This window comes from Cavia porcellus, unplaced genomic scaffold (assembly GCF_034190915.1).
Source record: "Cavia porcellus strain 051 isolate PalLab524CR breed Dunkin Hartley unplaced genomic scaffold, mCavPor4.1 scaffold_25, whole genome shotgun sequence".
NCBI lineage: Eukaryota > Metazoa > Chordata > Mammalia > Rodentia > Caviidae > Cavia > Cavia porcellus.
The window spans coordinates 39,514,479-39,537,478 of NW_026947508.1; the positions used below are offsets into that span (position 1 = coordinate 39,514,479).

Consider the following 23,000-nt stretch of genomic DNA (forward strand, 5'->3'; position numbering starts at 1 on the left):
TTGATAGGGATAAATGAAAAAGAAGGGGACAACATAAAGGATGTCAAGAGAATATTTAGAGAAGTAATGGCTGAAAATTTCCCAAACATGAGATTGGAAACTGATATCAAGATCAATGAAGCATATAGATCTCCAAATAGTCACAACCAAAATAAATCTACACCCAGACATATAATAATGACCATCTCAGAAATTGAACAAAAGAATAGAATATTAAAGGCTGACAGAGAGAAAAGACAGATCACCTATAAAGGAAAACCTATCAGAATTACAGCAGACTTCTCAGCATAAACAATAAAGTTAAGAAGAGCATGGAGTGATGTATTTCAGATCCTAAAGGAAAATGATTTTCAACCTAGGCTGATGTACCCTGCAAAACTATCCTTCAAATTTGATGGAGAAATACAATACTTCCATGACAAAGATCAGCTGAAAAACTTCATGATCACCAAGCCAACCCTGCAAAGAATACTGAAAGACAGCCTAGATACATTTAGGAAAAAACAAAGCAGACAGTTGAACAGAGCAGAAAGATAAACATGCAACACCAGAAAGATAATATGTCAACAATAAACCAATTTATAACAGTTCTTACTATTAATGTAAATGGTCTCAATACACCAATTAAAAGAAACAGACTGGCAAATGGATCAAGAAACAAAATCCAACCATATGCTGTTTACAAGAAACCCACCTAACTCAAAAGGATACTCACAGACTCAAAGTCAAAGGATGTAAAACAACATTCTATGCAACAGGAACCCAAAAAAAAAGCGGGGTAGCTATTCTGTTTGCAGACAAAGTCAACTTCAAGCCAATAATGATTAGAAGGGAAAAAGAAGGTCACTACATACTGGTTAGGGGAAAACTCCAAGAGGAAGATATAACTATCTTAAATATATATGCACCAAACTCCAGAGCACCCAGTTATATAAAACAAGTACTAACAGAAATGAAAAACCAAATCAGCAGTAACACAATTCTGACAGGAGATCTTAACACACCATTGACACCAATGGACAGATCAACCAAACAGAAAATCAACAAAGAAATAAAAGAACTGAATTGCACCTGTGAACAAATGGACTTAATAGATATATACAGAGTATTCCACCCAACAACAACAGAATACACATTCTTCTCAGCAGTACATGGGTCATTCTCTAAAATAGACCTTATATTAAATCACAGAACATATTTAAATAAATGCAAAAGGATTGAAATTATCCCTTGCATGCTATCGGACCATAGCACCATGAAATTAGTAATTAATGATAAAAGATACTGCAAAAATCCCACAAACACATGGAAACTGAATAACACACTCCTGAGTAATCAGTGGGTCACAGAGGAAATTAAAAAAGAAATTAAGCAATACCTAAACAAATGAAAATACAGATACAACTTACTGGAATCTATGGGATGCAATGAAAGCCATCCTCAGAGGAAAATTTATTGCACTGAGCTCCCACATAAGGAAAACAGAATGAGTACAAATAAATAACATGATGCTACACCTCAAACAGCTAGAAAAAGAAGAGCAAGTCAAGCTCAAAGCCAAAGAAGAGAGGAAATTACAAAAATCAGAGCAGAAATCAATGCAATAGAGACTAAGAAAACAATCCAAAGAATCAACGAATCAAAAGTTGGTTCTTTGAAAGTATAAATAAAATCGATAAGCCTCTAGCCAACCTTATTAAAAGAAGGGAAGAAAGAGCTCAAATCCATGCAATAAGAAATGAAAAAGGTGAAGTCACTACAGACTCAATAGAAATACAGAAGATCATCAACACCTATTTCGAAAACCTCTACTCTCAAAGGTTTGATAACACAGAAGAAACAGACAGATTCTTAGAAACATATGAAGTACGAAAGATAGATCAAGAGGATGTAAAACTGCTGAATAACCCAATCTCTATCAGTGAAATTGAACATGTAATTAATTCCTTACCTACAAAGAAGAGCCCAGGCCCAGATGGATTTACTGCAGAATTCTACAAGAAATACAAAGAAGACCTAATGCCGACACTCCTCAAACTCTTCAATGAAATTGAAAGGGAAGCAATCCTTTCCAAGTTATTCCTGGAAGCAAATATTACTCTAGTACCAAAACCTGGGAAAGACCCAACCGAAAAAGAGAACTACAGACCAATCTCCCTAATGAACACAGATGCAAAAATCCTCAATAAAATATTGGCAAATAGGATGCAGCAAATCATCAGGAAGATTATACACAATGACCAAGTGGGATTGATCCCAGGCATGCAGGGATGGTTCAACATACGTAAATCAATAAATATAATCCACCATATCAATAAAGCCAAAAGTATGAATCACATGATCATTTTCATAGATGCAGACAAAGCCTTCAATAAGGTCCAACATTCATTCATGGTAAGAACTTTACAGAAAATTGGAATAGATGGTTTTTACCTCAATTTAATAAAGGCTGTTTACGACAAACCAACAGCCAGTATCATACTAAATGGCCAAAAATTGAAAGCCTTTACTTTAAAATCAGGCACAAGACAAGGATGTCCTTTATCACCTCTCCTATTTAATATAGTACTGGAAGTACTAGCCAGAGCAATTAGACGAGAGAAAAATAAAAGGGGTAAAGATAGGAAAAGAAGAAGTTAAATTGTCATTATTTGCAGATGACATGATACTCTACATAGAAGACCCCCTAAACTCCATTGAAAGACTCTTAGATATAATAAATAAATTCAGTAATGTGGCTGGGTACGAAATCAATACTCAGAAATCAATAGCATTCTTATACACTAACAACAAAATCACAGAGAGAAAAATAAGGGAAGCCACACTTTTCACACTAGCAACCAAAAAAATGAAATATTTAGGAATTACTCTTATGAAAGAAGTGAAAGACCTATACAGTGAAAATTATAATACACTGAAGGAAGAAATTGAAGATGATCTCAGAAAATGCAAAGACATCCCGTGTTCATGGATAGGAAGAATAAACATTGTGAAAATGGCCATTCTCCCAAAACTGTTATACAGATTCAATGCAATCCCAATAAAAATACCATCAACATACCTTATAGATCTAGAGAAATCACTCCTAAGGTTCATCTGGAACCAGAAGAGACCTAGAATATCAAAGGCAATTCTAAGCAACAAAGGCAGGCAGGAGGCATCACAATCCCTGACTTGAAGTTATACTATAAAGCAACAGTAGTAAAATCAACATGGTACTGGAATCAAAACAGAGCAGAGGATCAATGGAATAGATTAGAAGATACAACCACAACTACAAACACACTCAACCACCTTACCTTCGATAAAGCAGCCAAGCAGGTTCACTGGAAAAACAACAGTCTTTTTAATAAATGGTGTTGGAAAAACTGGCTCTACATTGGCCGAAAACTAAAACTCGACCCAAGCCTATCACCATCTACTAAATTAAAATCTAAATGGATTAAAGATCTGAATATGAAAACAGAAACACTAAATCTATTGGAAGACAAATCAGGTAGAAACCTTGAAGACATAGGGGTAGGTAGAGAATTCATGAACAGGACTCAAACCGCACGGGAAATACTTCCCAGAATCAGTAACTGGGACCACCTCTTATTAAAAAGTTTCTGTAAGTAAAAAAGATTCTCCAGCATAGTGAAAAGAAAACCCACAAATTGGGAAAAGATCTTAGTGAACTCCCCCTCAGACAGAGGACTTTTGTCTAAAATATATAAAGAATTAAAAAAAATCAGACCCCCAAAATTCAAAGACCCATTCCAAAAATGGGCATCTGAGATGAATACACACTTCTCAGAGGAAGAAATACAAATGGCAAATAAATACATGAAAAAATGTTCATCATCATTGGTTATTAGGGAAATGCAAATTAAAATCACACTGAGATTCCATCTTACTCCTGAAAGGATGGCCAAGATCATGAAAACCAACAACAAGTGCTGGAGAGGCCGTGGGGAAACAGGAACTCTCCTACACTGTTGGTGGGAGTGTAGACTGGGACAACCTTTGTGGAGGTCAGTCTGGAAATTCCTCAAAAAGCTGGGATTGGAAGTCCCATTTGTTCCAGCTATTCCACTACTAGGCATCTTCCCAGAAGAACTGAAAGCATCATACCAAAGTGATATATGCGCACCTATGTTTATAGCAGCACAATTTGTAATTGCCAGATCTTGGAAACAACCCCAATGTCCATCAACTGGATAAAAAAGCTGTGGTACTTCTATATAATGGAGTACTACTCAGCTATAAAGAAGGATCACATTGAGGTGTTTATCAATAAATGGGCACAGCTTGAAACCATACTCATAAGTGAACTAAATCAAACTCACATCTGTGAACTCTGAATAGTTTCCCTAGTGTAGGAAATGAATGAAATATATAAAAGTGCGTGATAACCATGATTCCCCATTATATGGCCTTGAAGCCTTATAAAATTTTCACTCATTAATTGGAATGGCTTTATTCTGGGCTGTTTGATATTATGGCTGGTGATGCAATGAACAGCTACTTTGAAGAAAATAAGACATAATAACAGCTAGTGCCGTTTTAATACCATCTTGTCTTAAAGCCGCACCAAACTATGGTTCTTCTGTCTCCATTGATTTTATCATGTTGTAACTTGCTGGATTTTATCGTATGTGGTAGTATAAACAAAATTGTTATAGGCAAAGAGATAATATTGAAACCATTGATCATTTTTTCTGTTAGCTGGTTCTAAATACTCTACAATGCTTTCATCCACTTGAATGGTGTTACACAGTCTTGATATGTTTGATGCTATAGCATATGAAGTTATATTCAAATATTTCCCAGAAAAAGACACTATGGTAACTACCATTAAGTTGGGTTATTTGGTGCTGAACCACTAGGTTGCTGAAAGTGTCATGCTTTAACTTGTATTGTTATGTTGTTATGCCCCCTTTTATCTCATCCTCTCCCTTATTCATTAAAAAATTATTTAATTTAAAAAATATCAACCAATAAAAAATGCTGCTTGGTCTGTAGGGAAAAAGAAACCCTTTACAACTGTTGGTTAGAGAGTAGACTAGTACAAACACGTGGAAATCAGTGTGGAGATTCCTCAAAAAATTAGGATTAGAGGTCCCATTCAACCCAGGTATTCCCCTTCTGTGTATCTTCCCAGAAGGATTGAACAACATCACACCACAGTGACATATGTGCAACCATAAGGTTCAAAATTTACAATAGTCACTGTGAAATGGGAGGAAACTGCTCAATAAAACGAAGAAACTAAGATAGGGGAAAAGAGAAAGGATGGAAGGGAAAAGAAAAAAAATGCAAGTTAGTTATACCATTAGTGTCACTTAGTTCTCTGAATAGGAAAGGTTGTGCTAATATTGATTGAAGAAATTTTTATGCCCATATTTTATACTTGAGTGACTAAAGATAATGATGTGTAATTTATCAACAATTGTTACTTTTTCATTATTTTGTTGTGAAAATTTGTTTTACCTTTTCTTCTTAATATTACCAAATAAAGTAAAAAAAAGAAAAAAACCTAGTTATGCACTAGAATATTTTATTATCAATTTCAAATAATTTCTGTCAGAATTCTCATAAGTGACCAACATTTTACCTTGTTGTTGTCGTGTGGAAAGTTGTTGATTTAATCTTGTGGCTTTTAAAATTTTAGTGTGCTTTAGAATCACCTGGAAGGATTTTTCAGTTGGAGGGAATGTTAAAAGAGATTTTTGGTCACCATCCCTGGAATTTTTGATTTCGGAAATCTGGGGTGGAGCGTAAGAATTTTCCTCCCTCCCTCCCTCCCTTCTTTCCTTCCTTCCTTCCTTCCTTCCTTCCTTCCTTCCTTCCTCCCTCCCTCCCTCCCTCCCTCCCTCCTTTCCTTCCTTCCTTCCTTCCTTCCTTCCTTCCTTCCTTCCTTCCTTCCTTCCTTCCTATCAAACTGACAACCTCAGGTTTGCCAGGCAGGCCCTTATGCCACTGAGCTAAATCCCGAGCCCAGAATTAGCATTTAAACAAATTTAATGCTGCTAGCCTAGGAACTCTGCTTTGAGAATCAGTTTTTTAGGAAAGAACTATTTATGTGTCTTTATTTGTTTATTTATTTATTTAATTTTTGAGTTCAACATTTATAGTTCTCCTAATAGTCACTGGAAAATCACTGTAATTTGTAGTTATGCTAATATTTACTATTGCCTTAGCAGTGCTATATGCTCATTTATGCTCATTTGTTTTTTCTTCTGTGTTCTCTGGCTGTTAAGTATATCATACAAGCCAAAAGCCTGGCAATCATCCTAGATACCTTTTCCTGCTTAACTCCTTATTTTGCTTAAGAATCTTTTGTTTGTAGAAATGATAGAAACTAAGTTGACCTCATTTAAAGAGATAGAAAAAGCTTGTTATAATGGTACAAAAGTATTCCCCTGAAGTTTTGTTAGACCTCACAGAGTCTAGAAATGGAGATTAAAAACTATAAGAAGTTAGTAAGGAAACTTATCTCTTGCCCTCCCCCCCCCTTTTTCTAGGACTATGTGTAATTCTCTCTTATTTGCTTTATTCACCAGTCTTTTCCTTTAATTACTTCTCAGTATATTGAGTTTACTGAGTAAGTTTAGTTGAACAAAAGAAGCAAGATACTTTATACTGAATAATACTGAATAATTCATACTGAATAATTCCACTCATATAAAGTCCCCCCAACCAATTATTTCTGCTATTAGAAGCCTGGCAATCACCTGGGGGTGATTAAGAGTGGTAACTAGAAGAGAGTATAAAGGATCTTTCCTGAGGTCTGGATTATGTCTTTCTTTTAGCTTGATGCTAGTTAGATAGGTATGTTCAATTTGTGCAAATTCATTGAGTTATGTGTTTGGGTATGTGTATTTCTTTATAGTGAGTAATTTTCTTCAGTAAAACTTAAAAAGACACCCTTTCTTAAAGACTACATTCCTTATTTAATAAAAAAAGTATTTTCTCATCTTTCCCAGGTTTTGATAGAAGTCACTAAGAATAAGAAAATTCATGACCCACTCTTATTTTTCCTCTTATGTTTTTCTGTGTGTATGTTTTTTTCTTTCTTCTTCAATATGGTCTGGTAGGGAATAAGGATATTGAAAAGTATGTGTTGGTGCCTCATGTGTGTGTGCTGGGAAGGGATATGTTTATCTTAATTAGTGGTGAGTCCTTTCTTGGTGATTGTTCTTTCTGTGATTGTTACCAATACAGTATAGCAGACATCTTAAGTGCTGGTTCCCACATAAGTAAGTTTTCTAAGAATGAAGTCTTTTCTTCTCCACATTGCCTTTAAATAGAATATCTACTCTAGCTCATTGTTTTCAACAGCCCCTCCCCTACAGCTTCTTGCTATATCACATTAGAGGTCAGCCCTTGGTTTTTCTAGAACCTCATTCATTTGCCTTGTTACTTCCATTGTTACCACTTCATAGAGGCCAGGAGGATTTGTGGATTGTTCTACCTCATTGCCCCGTGTTTGCCTTTGGTGAGCTGGACATCTGGGGTTGCATCTTGTTTGTTTGTTTTTTCTTCTTCTTCTTTTTTGTTTAATTCCTGGGTTGCTGCTTGTAAATTGCTTATGGTGAGTAGCTTTATTACTAGTCTTACTAGGATATGACTATTACATCTCAGAAATGTCTTCTAGGTTTAGCTGGCTTTTGGGTTTTGACTTTCTTGCAATATTCTACCTCTTCAGTTCATTGTGGATGAGAAGTTGCTGCATACTTGGTCCAGCCCCTGGTTCTTTGGCACTGACCTGTAGCTCTTTTTTTTAGTTTTTTTTTTTTTTTTTTTTGGTCTTTTTTGAGGCAGGGTCTCATTATACAGTTTAGGCTGGCCTTGAGCTCACTTGTAGTCCAAATTGATCTCAAATTCACAATGATTCTCCTGCCTCGAGTGCTGGGATTACAGTATGAGCTGCTATGCTAAGCTTTTTCTTTTTAAAGTTTAAAGAGAAAAAAAAAAAAAGAAACTGATGCAGACTTTCAAAACAAGATAATAGGAAATTAAACAGTGAGTAGTATATTTCATATTGTTAGCTTTAAAGTAATTCCTCAGATTATAAATTACAGGCATGCATAACTGAACAAATAGTATGGCCTGTAGTATTTTTAATGACTCTTAGGTAGTGTCAGTCTTGGTATACTAGGAAGAACAGCTGGTTGGAACCATTATGTCTCTTTGGCTAAAGCAATACATTCAGCAATAGTAATAATATCAAAGACAACCTAGAAAATGACAAACTGAGGTAAATATTAGTTTGCCACTTCTTTTTTGCACCTACATGAACTTGTAGTTTTATTTGTGCATGACACTACCACACACTCACTTTAAAATTCTTTTTAAAGGGGATAAAACCAAGGAAAATAAAACAATAAGACCAATCAAAATAAACCAATACAAGTGATACAGGACTTCAAAACCTTACGAAATCAACAATAGTTACTCAATGCCGTTTGTTGTCTTAAAAATGGCTGCAGATACCTTTAGACGTAGTAAAAATCGAACAGAACAGAATAGAATAGAAACAATAAAAACAGAACAATAATTTCAGTAAAGTACTTCCAAACAAGCCAGTAGTAAATCCAAAATGGCTACCATAGTATGTCTTGCTGTCTTTTAAATAGCTGCTCATGCCATCAGATTTAACATAATCAAAAAAAAAAATAAAAGAGAATATAACAATGAAAATGATATGGTTTTCAGGTGGGGATTGCTTCCTGGTGAGGCCTGGTTCTCTCCCCCTGCAGTCCACAAATGATGTTAACTCACACAGAGAGGCTTGGCTCTGGCTGTTCCCACTCTGGTGGCAGTCTGCTCATAGCACTGGTTTCCAGGTGGGCTAATTTGCCACTTTTAACTCTATGGACTAGATTTGTGGTCATATAACAAAATCTAAAACAAACCAGAAAATTTCATGTAGGTAATGAGAATTTTACCCTCAGGGAAGAAAATTTAAAAGCAGTTGGGGGAAAAAAATTAGAGAAATAGAAGAGGAAGATACTAGAAGCAAAGCTGGATTACAAAGGAGGGTCTCACAAACTTTGGGAAATTGGTGTGCAAGACAGGAAGGAAAGAGATAAGGAGAAATAAAAATAATAGAACAGAGCAACAACCTCAAAGGAAAAAACCTAGAAACTGTTCATGCTTTTATAAAAACAAGAATAATCAACAAAGAAAGAAACAAAACAAAAACAAAAAAAAAACCAGAACCAAAACAAAAAAATAACAAAAGAACAAAAAAAAAAAAAAAGGAAAAGTAAATGTCTTTTTTAAGGTATGTCTTTGTTGTCACTAGTAGACAACATGGGGAGTCAGAGTCCAGATCTATGTTGATTAATCCCAGCAAGTTAGCAGTAGCTTTATGGAGGGCTAGTGGCTAATCCCAGGAAGCCTGCACCTTTATTTTTTATTTTCTCTGAAATTCAGTTTGGTTTTTGGCTGTGAGGCTGGAACCAGACCCATTCAGCCTGCAGCAGTGGGCTTGCCTTCTGCAAACTTGAGCTGGGAGCCACTAGATGGAACCTGCAGTTGTTCTGAGTTCTGAGCTCAGTTGGCCCTCTCCAAGATGGCTCCCACCTAGTGGCTCTCTCCCACAGTACCTCTCATCCAGCACTACTCACAGGCCACTGAAATCTGACCTATTTAAATGTTCCCTTCCACTGGCACCTCTCTCAGTGGAGGCCCTCAGGGGTTGCCAGCAGTCACTATGTTTCTGCTGGTTTAAACTGCCTCTCCCATGTAGGGAGTCCAACTCCAAGAGAAGATGTGGCCTATCATCTCCTTCTTCCTTAAGGTTTCTCTTTGCTCTCCCTGTGAACTTCAGTTCTTGCTTCAGGTTCTTTCTGGGTCCAGGGGACCCACTTTCCTTCTTCATCATGTTGCTGTATTTCATTGTTTGGATACCACATCTTGGGGAGGCTCTTTCTCTGTTGCTTTGCCATATTCTTAGAATTCAAAGAGAGGTCAGACTTGTATAGTGGGTTATCAGAATTAGTGCCCATGCCCTATATCCTACTAAGATTTCTCCTTGATTCATATGTACCATTTCATCTTTGACACTCCAAATGGTAGATATATAGGGTGTTCCCTTGGTTCCTTCTGTTTACATTATTAAATACTTCCAACTTACTTTTCCTTACTCTTCACTCTGAGGAAGTTGTGTAGACATCTTGTAACTGCTTTAATGTTTCAGTGCCCCAATTTCCCCCTTTATCCATTCATTTTTATTTGTAAGCATTTATTATGTTCTGGACACGCACCACCAACCAAGTACTTTCCCATATTTGTGAACTTATCAAACATAATATATGGTCTTGGAGAGTTTTTTTCTTTTTCATTTTTTCTCAGAGAGATGAGAATTTTTATTTTTTTTCTTTGTGGCTTTTAGTATTTTCATAGTATCAGGTAATGAATGTGGTAGATTAACTAATGGTCAACTGGTAACACCCAGCTAAATTGAATCAGTGTGAGGATTGTTGTCAGCAGCATAAAAACAGAACTAGAGAAGATGGTACACTGTTGATTGTCATAGAGAAGCTTGTTGCGATGGCTTTCTTGGTATGAACTCGGCTGTCTTCATCATCAGAGGAGCTTGGGACCTCAGTGTTGTGAAAGGTAGCTGCAGTTCTTTTTCAAGTTGATTCCATAGTTAACTGTAACAGCTATTGAATGGGAAATATAAAACATTGGTACTTTTTAAGTATAATGAATGTTGTAGAGATATTAAATATAAAGTTCTTATACTTTATAAAGATACTGAAGACTTCTATTTTCTTCTTTCTCCTTTGAAGGATGTGATAACTGGACTTAGTCCCCTGCTCTTCAGGAAGCTCAGTAATCCTGACATATTTTCATCTACTGGAAAAGCTAAACTCCAGCGACAGTTTAGTCAGGATGATTGTAAGTTACGAAGAGGAAGCCTGGCCAGTTCCCTGTCAGGTAAGTATCTGCTTAAAGATGGAAGACTGAGGTATCAGTGTTAGAGTATACTTAGTTTGTGTGAGGCCTTGGATTCAATCACTAGTACCTCCACCAAAAAAAAGTCAGGATTATGTTATCAATAAAATTAAAAGTGTATCAACTAAATGTAACACACACATGGTTCAATCTTCTTTTCTTTGCTAGTTCCTCCTGGATTCTCTGAATGCTAACTACCTGAATGTAAAAAGTATTCTTTCCTATTTGCTCTCTATCAATTTGACTTTTTTTTTCCCTCTCTTCCTACTTTTTAAACAAATTTATTTTAAAGAGAATAAAACCAAATAAAACAATAAAACCAATCAAAATAAAACAGTGAAACTGATATAAGACTTCAAAGTAGGATGATAGGAAATCAACAATGGTTACCATAATACCTCTTACTGTCTTTAAAATTGCTGTCCATAACATCAGACATAATAATTAAAAAAAAAAAGAATAAAACCAGTCAAAATAGAACATTACAGAAAACAAAACAATCAGATATCACAAAATAGTGAAAACAGTATTGGATTTCAAACACAAGACAGAAGGAAATCTTCCATAGTTGCTATATTGCATATTGTTATCTTTTAAATAGATACTTGGATTACCAGCTTTAGGCCTGAAAATATAAGCATTATATTGGCATTACATTGTCTTTGTACCTCAATTTCTATTAATTCAGGCTGTGTTCCTACAAATCAGCTGGTTACTTACTGGGGGGGGGAGGTGCAGCTCTTCTTGTCTCTCAGCCTACATGACCGTTGGCTTACAGGAAGGGCAAATTGGCTTCTTGTTTCTTCTCCCAGCCTCTCATGGCTGCTTGTAGCTCATGGCAAGGGTAAATTCACTTTTGGTTCACCCTGGCCCCTCATACCTGCTGCTGGCTCATGAGAAGGGCGAATTGGCTTCTTGTTTCTCCTCGTGGTCATGGATGGCTACCACTGGAACACAGGAAGGGTGAATCGACTTCTTGTTTTACCTCTTAGCCCTGTGTGGCTGCTGCTGGCTCATGGGAAGGGTAAATGCTCTCTTCCCACTTCTGTAAATAACATATTTTTTCCTTCTTTGGATTCCTATTTTTTTCCATATCTAAAACCTAATACCTATAGTGCTTTTCCACCTCTTCCAAAGAAAAAGGCAATTTAAAAATTCAAAGGAAAAAAATTACACAAAGAAATCTTGGCCCAAATAGAAAACAGTAAGATGTAACATAATTGTAATTAGGTAGTAAAGAATATCTGACCGTAGCTAAAAATATAGATCAGTAGAGTAGATCATGTAAGCCTACCATTCTCCTTTGGGTAATACTTAACAATTTTGAACTTGTTTTTACTTTAAGTTTCTGTTTGAAGTTATTATCTTGGCTGTATTTTCTCATTCTCTTATTTTGCCAATCATATTTTTAATCCATGCAGCCATTTCTTGTTTGCTTTTGCATAGACTTGTTCTTATCTTTTAGGAATCTATTTATCTTCTAATTGTCTATGAGTAAGTAGAGTTCCGGGTTAAAATTTTTTTTTTTTTGTCTTTTTCGTTTTTATCGGTACCAGGGATCGAAACTCACGACTGCCTGCTTGCAAGGTAGGCATTTATGCCGCTGAGCTAAATCCCCAGCCCCCTAGGGTTAAAATTTTTTAAAAAGTTTAAAAAAAAACCTGGCTCAAGAGCCAGTTGTGGTGGCTCATGCCTGTAATTCCAGCACTCGGGAGGCTGAGGTGGGAGGATCGTTGCGAGTTCCAGAGCAGCCTGGGCTACAAAGTGAGCTCAAGGCCAGCCTGAACTGCATAGTGAGACTCCGTCTCAAAAAAGACAAAAAAAAAAAAAAAAAAAAAAAAACAAAAAACCTGGCCCAATTTTTTTTTCTCTTGAGAACTTATCAACTAGAATCCAGGGTTTTTTTTGAAGCATTAAATAGCTTCTCTTCTGAAAGGTAATTGCATGTTTCTAGGGTTGTACATTGTGGATGTGGGTGTATTTGACTGTTCTGTGTATGGAGTTCTTAGTTAATCTGATTTCAGCCTGCTGTCTTGCCTTATGATTTTTTAGGTTCCTTCCTCTCTTCTTGCCCCCATCTTTTTTTTTTTTTTTTTTTTAATTTTATTTAAGGAGAAAAGAAAAAAAAAAAGCAGGGAAAGGGTACAAGTTATACAGATTTACAGAAAAAAAATGAACAGTAGGAAATCACTAGTTAATGGATTACATATTGTCATCTTAGAAATAATTGTTCAAGTCACAAAATTAAAGCTTGTAAAGTGGACATTCCATCTATGATACTGCAAACAGTTCTGTTCATTGATCCAATAAAACTCTGTGATATCATTTTCTATCTTATACACTTAAATATACATGCAGTTATATAGTTTAGAGTACTTTCTTTTCCTCTCTTTTGTACCATGACTATTACACATTTTGGGTTTCATTGCTCCCACGGTTCTTATTACTTTTTTGGAAGAGAGTAAAACCAAATGTGACATAACAGAACAGAATCGGTCAAGTCAAAAGGGTGGACATAATAGATAATGTAAAAACATAATACAGGTGATCAACAATGGTTACCATAATGTCTCCCGCTATCTCTAATAGAATTGCCTATATCATTAGTTATAATACAATTGAACAAAACAGTAAAGAATAAAACCGACAAAACCAAAACATTGGAGACATTGTAGGTCTTCAAAAGTAGCTAAAAGTCAACAAGAATGGGCGTCATAATGAATCTCATTATCTTCACAGCTGATGCCTAAACTTTCGAACCTGATACTATCCAGCAAAACAGAATAGGGGAACATCAGTTAAAAACCAGATGGTGGGGGCTGGGGATTTAGCTCAGCGGCATAAGCACCTGCCTTGCAAGCAGGCAGTCGTGAGTTCGATCCCTGGTACCGGTAAAAATGAAAAAGACCAAAAAAAAAAAAAAAACCAGATGGTGAGAGTAATACAGGGCTTTAAATCAAGGTAATGAAAAGTCAAAGTGGGTTACTATAATATATCCTGCTATTTTTTTCCTTTAATTAAAAGGATAAAGATAAAAATAAATAATGGAGTGGAGATTGAAATAAAAGAGGGCATAACAACGAAACAGCGCAGATCAAAACATAACCATTTAAGCAGAATAGTGTTTCACCACCAGATAATCCTAACCTAAAAGTAGTTACCATATTGTTTCTTTCTTTGAAATCCTTGAGTACAACTTCGTATACTGTAGCATTAAGTATATCAAAACAATGTAAAACCATTCAAGAGAATGACAGCATTACAGAGTATTTAGAATCGACTAACAGAAAATGAACAATGGTTTCTGTATAATCTCCTTGTCTTTAAAAGGTTTTTGCTTATACTATCGTACATAATAAAATCCAATAAGATACAGCCTATTTAGACCATTGGAGACAGAAGGACAAAAGCTAGATGAGACTTCAAAACAAGATGATACTAAATCAGTATTACCTATTAAGATGTCATTTTCTCCAAAATAGCTGTTCCTATCATCCAATCTTCTCTGCCTCATTTCTGTTAAGCTCTTTTTCTGTCAGTAGCTGTCAGTTTGTCTTCTTCATTTTGTTCTCTGCTCCATTTGTTGTGGCCTCCCCGCCACTATTTCTGGGTTCTTTGTATTTTTCTTTTTTTAGAATATCCTGCAATACTTTCTGTAGAGTTGAATTGGTGGTTGCAAATTCCCCCAGTTCCTCTTTATCCTGGAAGCACCTTGTTTTTCCATCAATTTCCAGGGACAGTTGTGCAGGATATCTCAATCTTGGCTGGAGATTATTTTCTTTCAATGCTTGAATTATTTCCCCCCACGCTCTTCGTGATTTGATGGTTTGTGCAGAGAAATCTGCTGTAATTCTGATGGGTATTCCCTTGTAAGTGGTCTGTTTCTTGTCTCTTACAGCTTTTAATATTCTGTTCTTGTATTGAATTTCTGGAATTTTTATTATTATATGCCTGGGTGTTGCTCTGTTTGGGTTGTAGGTAGCTGGGGTCCTGTATGCCTCATACATCTGAGTATCTTTACCTTTTGCTAAATTAGGAAAATTCTCCTGGATTATTTCTGTGAGTAGCTTTTGTAGTTCACTTGTTTGTGTCCCTACTTCTTCTTTTATGTTCTTAATCCTTAAGTTATGGATCCTCTTATCATCTTCTTGTCTTTGTATTATTGCTGTTTGTTTCTTTGTTATTTTTAAGAAGTTTTTCATTTCATTCTCCCATATTACAAGTCTGCCCTCCAGTTCAGATAGTCTGTCCTTAGTTTCTTTCAAGCTGTTATGCCAGTCTTCGATAGACTTCTTAGTATCTTGGTAGTCCCTTTGAACCTGCTTCACGTATTCTATGCTTTCTCTGTTTTCTCCATCAAACAATTCTCCCCTTTTTTTCTGTTCTTCCATTCCATCACCTGTTTTTTCTTGGGTGGTGCTTAGCATTTCTCTAACTATTCTGCATACTTCTAGCTTCAGGTCGTTGATAACTTCATTCCTGAATTGGTGTATGAGGCTCTCTATATGGTGCCTTATGTGTATTGGTGCGGTGTCTGCTATTGCCTGTTTCTCAGAATTGGGGGCCGAGGAGACTTTCTTGTTGCTGCCTCTTCCCATGCTGCCTCTTCTTCTCTGTTCCTTATATATGCAAGCTTATATAAGAGGCCCAGCTTCTCTCCCAGTCAGCCACAGCCTGATCGAATTGCGCCAGTTAGGTGTTCCCGCTCACCGCTTTGCACCAGGGAGTTACGGACCAGGCAGCCTACGCGTCTCCCCTCCCGGCCACCGTCAGGCTCTGGGATCTGGGTTGGGACAGTCTACCAGGTCCGCCGGCAGCGTCACGCATGCCAGGCACTTTTCACCAATCCCGCCCGAGAGGGGGATGTGTGGCTGGAGTCGCCACCGCGCCCTGCTCCCGCAGGACTGCTCGGGCCCAGAAAGTCCTCTGCTGGAGTCAAACTGTGGTAGAGTGTCAGTTTCTCTCACTCACCTCACCATAAGTCAGTGCACGCCTCCCTGCCGTTCGCAGATTGCCGTTCTCAGAGCTTCTGCACGTCTCTCCCCTTGCCGAGCCGCTGTAGAGGCAGCCAGCCGCTGCGCGGCGGGAAACCCAAATCGCGGCTTACAATGGCGCGGTTCCAGCCTCCACACCGAGTCTTTTCTGTTCCTGTTTTAGCACCAGGACTGCATTCCAAGTTGGCTTCTCTCAGCCCAGTTCGTTCCTGAGTCAGCAGAGCATATCTCCACCTGCTTATGTCTCCTTAGTCCGCACCATTCCTGGCTTCTGAGCCGAGTCTTTCAGAGAGCCTCCGGTAGTTGCTGTTATCTGTCCGCCATGTTCTCCCGGAAGAGTCAAATGGCAACTTAATTGTGTGTACTGAGCAATTGGCTAGATCTTACATCTTTGACATCCTCCATAATATATTAAAAGATCACTGTGTGTCTTTCCGGTCTGTAAGAGTCCTTCCATGAGGCCTGTAGGCCGTAGAAGTCTCAGTAAGCCGTCTAGCCGGGACAGAAATTCTCAGCACTACGTTGTGGTCAGGGCAGCCATGACACCGGCACCTTTTTTTTTTTTAAAGACAGGGTCTCCCTATGTAGTTTAGGCTGGCCTTGAACTCACTGTGTAGTCCACGCTGAATTTGGAATGATCCTTTTATCTCAGACTCCCCAGTGCTGACATTATAATTGTGCACCACCATGCCTGACTCCCCCTCCATTTTTTTGTGTCTGGTACCAGAAATGTAGACCAGGGCATTGCATTTGGTATGCTGTTAGACTACTTTTTCAGCCTTAGTTAGATTTTTTAAAATTTTAAGACGGAGTCTTGCTAATTTTCTCAGACTTGTCTTAAACTTGTAATTCTCTTGCTTTAGCCTTCTGAGTATTTGGGATTATAGATGTATACCATTGTGGTTGTTGTCCTTTGTAAGTACTGAATATAAGTTCACATAAAGTTCAATTCACACAAACTGGTACCTCTCAACTATAACCGACTCTGTGCTTGTTATGGTTCATACCTTTCTTTAGGTTATAATCGATATATTTGCTTTAGTTTAAAAAAAATTTTTTTTTTGTGAGTGTGGTTGCAGTATTGGATTAAGCCGTTGGCTTCATTCATGCTGTCTATGTGTGTTACCAGTGACTGTACAAGTGTGCTACCTGTGAATTCTACTCCCAGCCCTTCCCAAAGTATTTTTAGTTCTTTATAGTCAGTCAGTGCTGGTCTCTCTTGTATGGCCTTTATTTATTTTGCTTCTTTATTTTCATTTTTGTGGAATCTCTTGGAGGACAAAAGACAAAACATGTAATTACTCTAGTTTATCTTTTTGGTCTTGAGGATTGAATCTACGGTATCACACATACTAAGAACATGCTTTATCATTAAACTGTTTTACAAGTGTTCATTGATAGATTTAACTAGGAATACTTTCTGCAATAATTTCTTCAACTGTTCTAAGACTAGTAATTAGAATAGCAACAAAGCTTTTTGTAAATAAGAAGGAGAAGAGAGGTTGAAGGGAGAAGAGGGGAATGGGAAAAAAGAATTAAGATATATCATGTGCAGGTATAAATTCTTTATGATGAATGTTATCATTATATATATCTAAAATGTACCAAGAAAATTAATTAAAAATAAAAGAATAGTAATTAGAATTTTAAAAAGGTTTTTTTTCCCCTACTTATTTTACTAAAGAGCTAGTTCTGTTTATTCATGTTATTTCTTCCTTTTTGTGTTGTTTCTTTCCCTCAAATTTTTGGCAACATTTGGTGCCTTAAGCCCTTACTGAAGTATTTCCAAATGGGTTCCCCCTAAAGTTGTATAAGCATCTTTCCTTAGCAGGCCCTTATTTTGGAACAGAGATATGGTAATTAGCTTTTGTAGGTAGGTTCAATCAACAAGCTATCTTTCCTTTAGAATATAGGTGAGGAATAGGAAGGTGGTCTGCAGCACGGTACAACACTTGCAAAATGAAGAGATGGTAGGGAGTTAGGGTGTATGATAGGCTCATCATCATCATCTTCATCACACTACCACCAACACCATCATCATCATCTTTTTTATTTTAAAGAGAATGAAACAAACCAAAATAGGACAGAATAAAGCCAATCAAAATAAAACAGTGTAGGTGGTACAGGATTTCAAAACAAGATAATAGCAAGTTAACAGTGACTACCATGATGTCTCTTGTCTTCAAAATACCTGCCCACATCATCAGACATAGTAAAATTAAACAGAACAGAATAGAACCAATAAAAACAAAACAATGAACATGACACAAGATTTCAAAACAAGATAATAGTAAATCCAAAATAACTACCATAATATATCTTGTTATCTTGGCAATAGCTGCCCATGCCATCAGATATAATAAAATCAAACAAGACCAATGAAAACAATACATGACTTTAAAACAAGATGATAGGGAATTAATAATGGCCACCACATTCAGAAGGAGATCCCCTATAGATGCTATACTGTGTATTGTTATCCTCTACATAGATCTGATTTCTGCCTTTAGGCCTGCAAAGTTAATGGAACACTGAACACTACAAGCATTAAGTTCTCTTACTCAATAGCTATTATCTCAGCCTGTGAAAACAAGATCAGCTGGTCACTCACAGGTTGTCATGGACCTTGGCTCTTGTCTCCCAGCCCTGCATGCCAGAAGAGACTTACATCTCATTCTCCCTGTGGTCTGCAAATGGCGCCAATTCACAGGAAGTGGCTGGCTTCTTGTTCTTCTTGCGGCCCACACATGGTGCTGACTCATGGGAAGTGCTGGCTTCTTTTTCTCCTCCCTGGGGCTCATGCATGTTGTCAACTCACAGGAAGAGACTGGCTTTTTGTTCTCCTTGTTACCAACTCATAGGAAGGGGCTGGCTTCCAGTGTATATGCTTGATATCCTTATTTTTTATTTTTATTTTTTGTGGCAAAGTTTATTTGAGAAAGTAAAAGTGAATTGCGAGAGAAAATAGGTCTGCAGAATGTACCTAGGCCGAGTAAAAGAAAGAGCAGTAAGAGGACACCCTACAGAAGTCAGGGCCAAACCAGCCATGGTGGCACATGCCTGTAATCCTAGCACGTGGGCGACTGAGACTGTAGGATTGCTGTGAGTTTGAGGCCAACCTGGGCTGCAAAGTCAGTTCAGGCTCAGCCTGACCTTCATAGTAAAACCCTGTCTTAAAAAAAAAAAAGAAAAAAAAAAAAAAGGAAAAAAAAATCAGTGCAGTTACTATGAAGAAAGTCATGGTAGCCTTGATATCTTTTTAATAATCTTAATTCTTTATAAAATTTGCTCGTATCTCATCATTTTATTTTATTTATTTTTTTTCTTTTTCATTTTTATCAGTACTAGGGATCGAACTCACCACCACACACTTGCAAGGCAGGCTCTTATGCCGTTGAGCTAAATCCCCAGCCCCTCATCATTTTATTTAACTGAACTTTTATGTCTTCTTTATGCTTGTTGAACTTTTTATTAAATTCTTTATGGTTTTTAAAAAAATCCTTTATTGTTTATATATCCTGTTTGAGTTCACTGAATATCTTATAGATTCATTTGTTTCTTTTATTTTTTCAAACATTTAACTATTTGATTTTTGAGTTTTTTTGCTTGTGACTTCCTCTACTACAGTGTCTGTGGATTAGCTTTTGGAGAAGTTGAAACTTTGGAGGTGTCTTGATGGCTCGTTTTCTCATGTTTCTTTTTGTGTGGAGGATTAAGAGTCACTGTCACTGTTGTAGTGATCTCTTTAGTTGTATATGTTTCTCTGTGCTAGACTTTGGCTTTGGTTATGTTTTGGAATTTTTGTATCTCTTTATCATATTCAATGTGACAGATCATTTTTGGTTACCACATTGCATGGAAAGAACTCTGGTTATATTAGCACAGAAACATGGAGTCCTCTCAGTTCTATTTGTACTGTAGTCAGAATTTGATCAGTGTGCTCACACTTGGAGAAACTTAATTTTAGCAGTTGTGGTGGTGGGGGTTTGATCTCAAGTCCTTTGTTGAGTCCAGGTGGGTGAATATGTCTGCTGGTGCTTCTGCATGTTTCCCTCTGACGATTTACTGTTTTGTCTTCCAGTGAGTTAATGAGGGTGGTTTGGACTTGTGTCTTGATCCCTATGCAGGTAGTGCTTTGTTTGGTTTCAGCTGTTCTTCAGTGGGTGTGGCTAGCTATGTGTGTTTTGCTTCTGTCTTGTAACCAGTTGTATTGTGAGAGGGAGGGTCAGTGTGAGGTGATGAAGTACTTTGTTATTTTGTTACTTTCTTGTCACTGAAACACAGGACCCAGTACCAACAGTTTGAAGGAGGAAGGGTTTATTTTGACTGACAGATTATAGAGGTTTCAGTTCATATCAGCTGTCTCTAAAGTGGGATGACATTACAGAGGAGAAACAGTTCATGACAAGGCAGACATGAAGCAGAGAATTCCTTATTCTTTCACTCTTTATTCTGTGCAATCTAAAGGCCTATTGCTTGGTGCCATCCACACGCAGAACTGTGCTAGACCAATATGCAGACTAGTCAAATATCACATACCCATGATGCAGACACTCCCAAAAGATATATTTATGAGCACATGAGGCTTTTGGGGGTCATCCAGAAATAAGCTATAACATTCTCCCCCTGGCCTCCAGTACTCTCATGTGCATCCTTTTATACAAAATGCATTTAGTTCACGTCTAGGAGTTGCCAATGGCCTAACAGTTCCAGCACTTGCTGAAAAATCCAATTCTTTATTCTTCTCTTAGTTTTTTTTTTTTTTTTTTTTTGTTGTTGTTGTTGTTGTCTTTTTTGTTTTTATCGGTACCAGGGATCGAACTCACGATTGCCTGCTTGTAAGTCAGGTGCTTATGCCGTTGAGCTAAATTCCCAGCCCCTCTTCTCTTAGTTTTTAAGGCAAACTCTTTAGCTGCAGTCCTCTGCAAAAATGAAAAGAAAGTCAAGCATTCACATTCCAAAAGGTAGAAATAGGGGAATAGAAAGGAATGGGTCTAAAACAAGACAAAAATCTATCAGGGAAAACATTAAATCCTGTAGTTCCGTGTCCAGCACCTGGGGCAATCTGTGGCAAGATGTGAACTTCAAAGGATTTACATGGCCTTTTCTCCATGGTACTGCCAACAGTTGTAGCCTTGAGGATTTCTCTCCTGGGTCAGCTTTGCTCATTCCTTGCAGCTTTCCTTGGACAATCCATGTTACTGGCTTCTCAAGCTTTCTGGGGTCTTCATTCTACCTTCTGTGTTATGTCACAGGTTCACATATTTCCTGCTCCGGGGGGCGGATGTGTGTGTGTCACTGACTGGCCTCTCGGGATTTCTTCTGAATTCTGGGGGTAGCTTTTTGATTTCACAACTTTCTCATTATGCATGCACCTAATATTAGCGACATGTGGATGACACTGAGATTTGCCACCAGCTGGTGCAGTAGTTGAGCTCTGTTGTCTGTAGGGATTTGAGTGCCTGGATTGCTGAGTGCTATGAATCCTGAGGAAAAGATTTTGTAGGCCACACCCATTCTGGAACATTGGGTCCCAAGGCTCTTTTCTCCAAGCAGAGTCTTTCACCTTTCAATTTTAAGGCTGTGAAGAGTGGAGTCCTGCTGGTTCTTATGATGCCCTCAGGCCACCTGTTTTTCTTTTTTTTTAGTTTTGTTCCAAAGTATTTACATTTTTAATGCTTAACTTTTAAGCAACCAAGTTTTTCTTTTCTCCATCTTTGCAGGTCACAACTTTACTGGAGCTTCCTTTTTGGTCCAAAAGTTTTAAAAAGTCTGTTGGATGGTTGGTCTTGATTCTCAAAGCTTCCATCAGCAGCCATGCCTCTGTTTCAACATTAGATTGCATTAAAATTTCTTCCAGATTAGTCCATTGCTCAAGAAGGCATATTGACTGGACCCAGGCTACAAGCAGTACAGTCCTGCTTGTTTTTCTAAATATACTGAAATTCATCTGGCAGGCTTCTTCATGCTGTCTTTCTGTATTTGAGGTCTTTGTTCCCTCATGCCCAATTTCTGAGTACTTGAGCTTCTGGTGACCTGTTTTCCCAGTGGTTGAGGGTACCACTGCCTGTCATATACAATGAATCTTCTAGACTTTTGGTTTTAATGGGTGACTTTTATGTATCTTTCACTAAGATTAAGATAGTAAACCTGAGTTGAGCATACACTGAGCCTGATGAAGGCAGTATAGAGTTTATACTGACTGTATTAAATTCTATGAACTGGACTTATTTCAGAGAATTTGTCCACCCCAGTTATGTTGGACTAAGCTGGTAGTAATCCAAGTTGGCTGGACAAGATTGGAAATTTATAGACTACTAGGTTGGGTTTTAGGGTTAAACGGCAGTGTTTATTACAGAAAAGTAAAAATAATCAGATTGTATTGATATCCTACTTGTAATTCTCCTTACCAAGTTATTTGTAACTCTTAAAAGATTATAGATTCTAAAATTGGTAATGAAGAACCTTAATTTGCTTATTTCAATGTGATGTTATCTGTCTGACATCTCATTTGCATTTTTCATTCATCTATCAATAAATAATTACATACATATTTTTTGACCTTTGTGTTTGAAGGTAAGCAGCTGCTCCCTTTGTCCAGCAGTGTACATAGCAGTGTGGGACCGGTGACTTCGCAGTCTTCAGGAGAAGCATCAAACCTAGTTCGAATGAGAAACCAGTCCTTTGGACAGTCTGCACCTTCTCTTACTGCTGGATTGGTAAGTGTTTTTAAAGAAAGCGTCTTGCTCCTGGAACAAATTTTTGATCTTCATTTGTCATTGTCACGTGCTGATTACTGCCTCATGCTGTCATAGTACGATTTAGTGAGTCTGAAAGAAATAATGTAAACTGAGTGTGGTGGTGCACAGTTATAATTCCAGCTACTTGGGAGGCTGGAATAGGAGGACTGCATGTTTGAGATCAGCCTAGGCAATTTAGCATAATCTTGTCCTGGCTAGGAGAAAGATTCAGTTTGCTTATAATTTTAATGAATACAGTTTATTGAAAATAACTTTCTTTTTATAGAAATGATTCTAAGTCTTGTGAAGGTAT

General features: G+C 37.4%; 1 protein-coding gene across 7 annotated transcripts in view; it reads left to right on the forward strand.

Annotated features, from left to right (window-relative positions):
* Nucleotides 1-23,000, forward strand: part of Mast2 (microtubule associated serine/threonine kinase 2) — a 332,530-nt gene that overhangs the window by 71,211 nt on the left and 238,319 nt on the right. For all 7 annotated transcript variants that reach the window (XM_063236388.1, XM_063236385.1, XM_063236389.1 and 4 more), the window contains 2 exons: nucleotides 10,788-10,935; nucleotides 22,524-22,666. In XM_063236388.1, coding sequence (XP_063092458.1) covers nucleotides 10,788-10,935; nucleotides 22,524-22,666 — 291 coding nt within the window. The remainder of the gene's footprint in view (nucleotides 1-10,787; nucleotides 10,936-22,523; nucleotides 22,667-23,000) is intronic.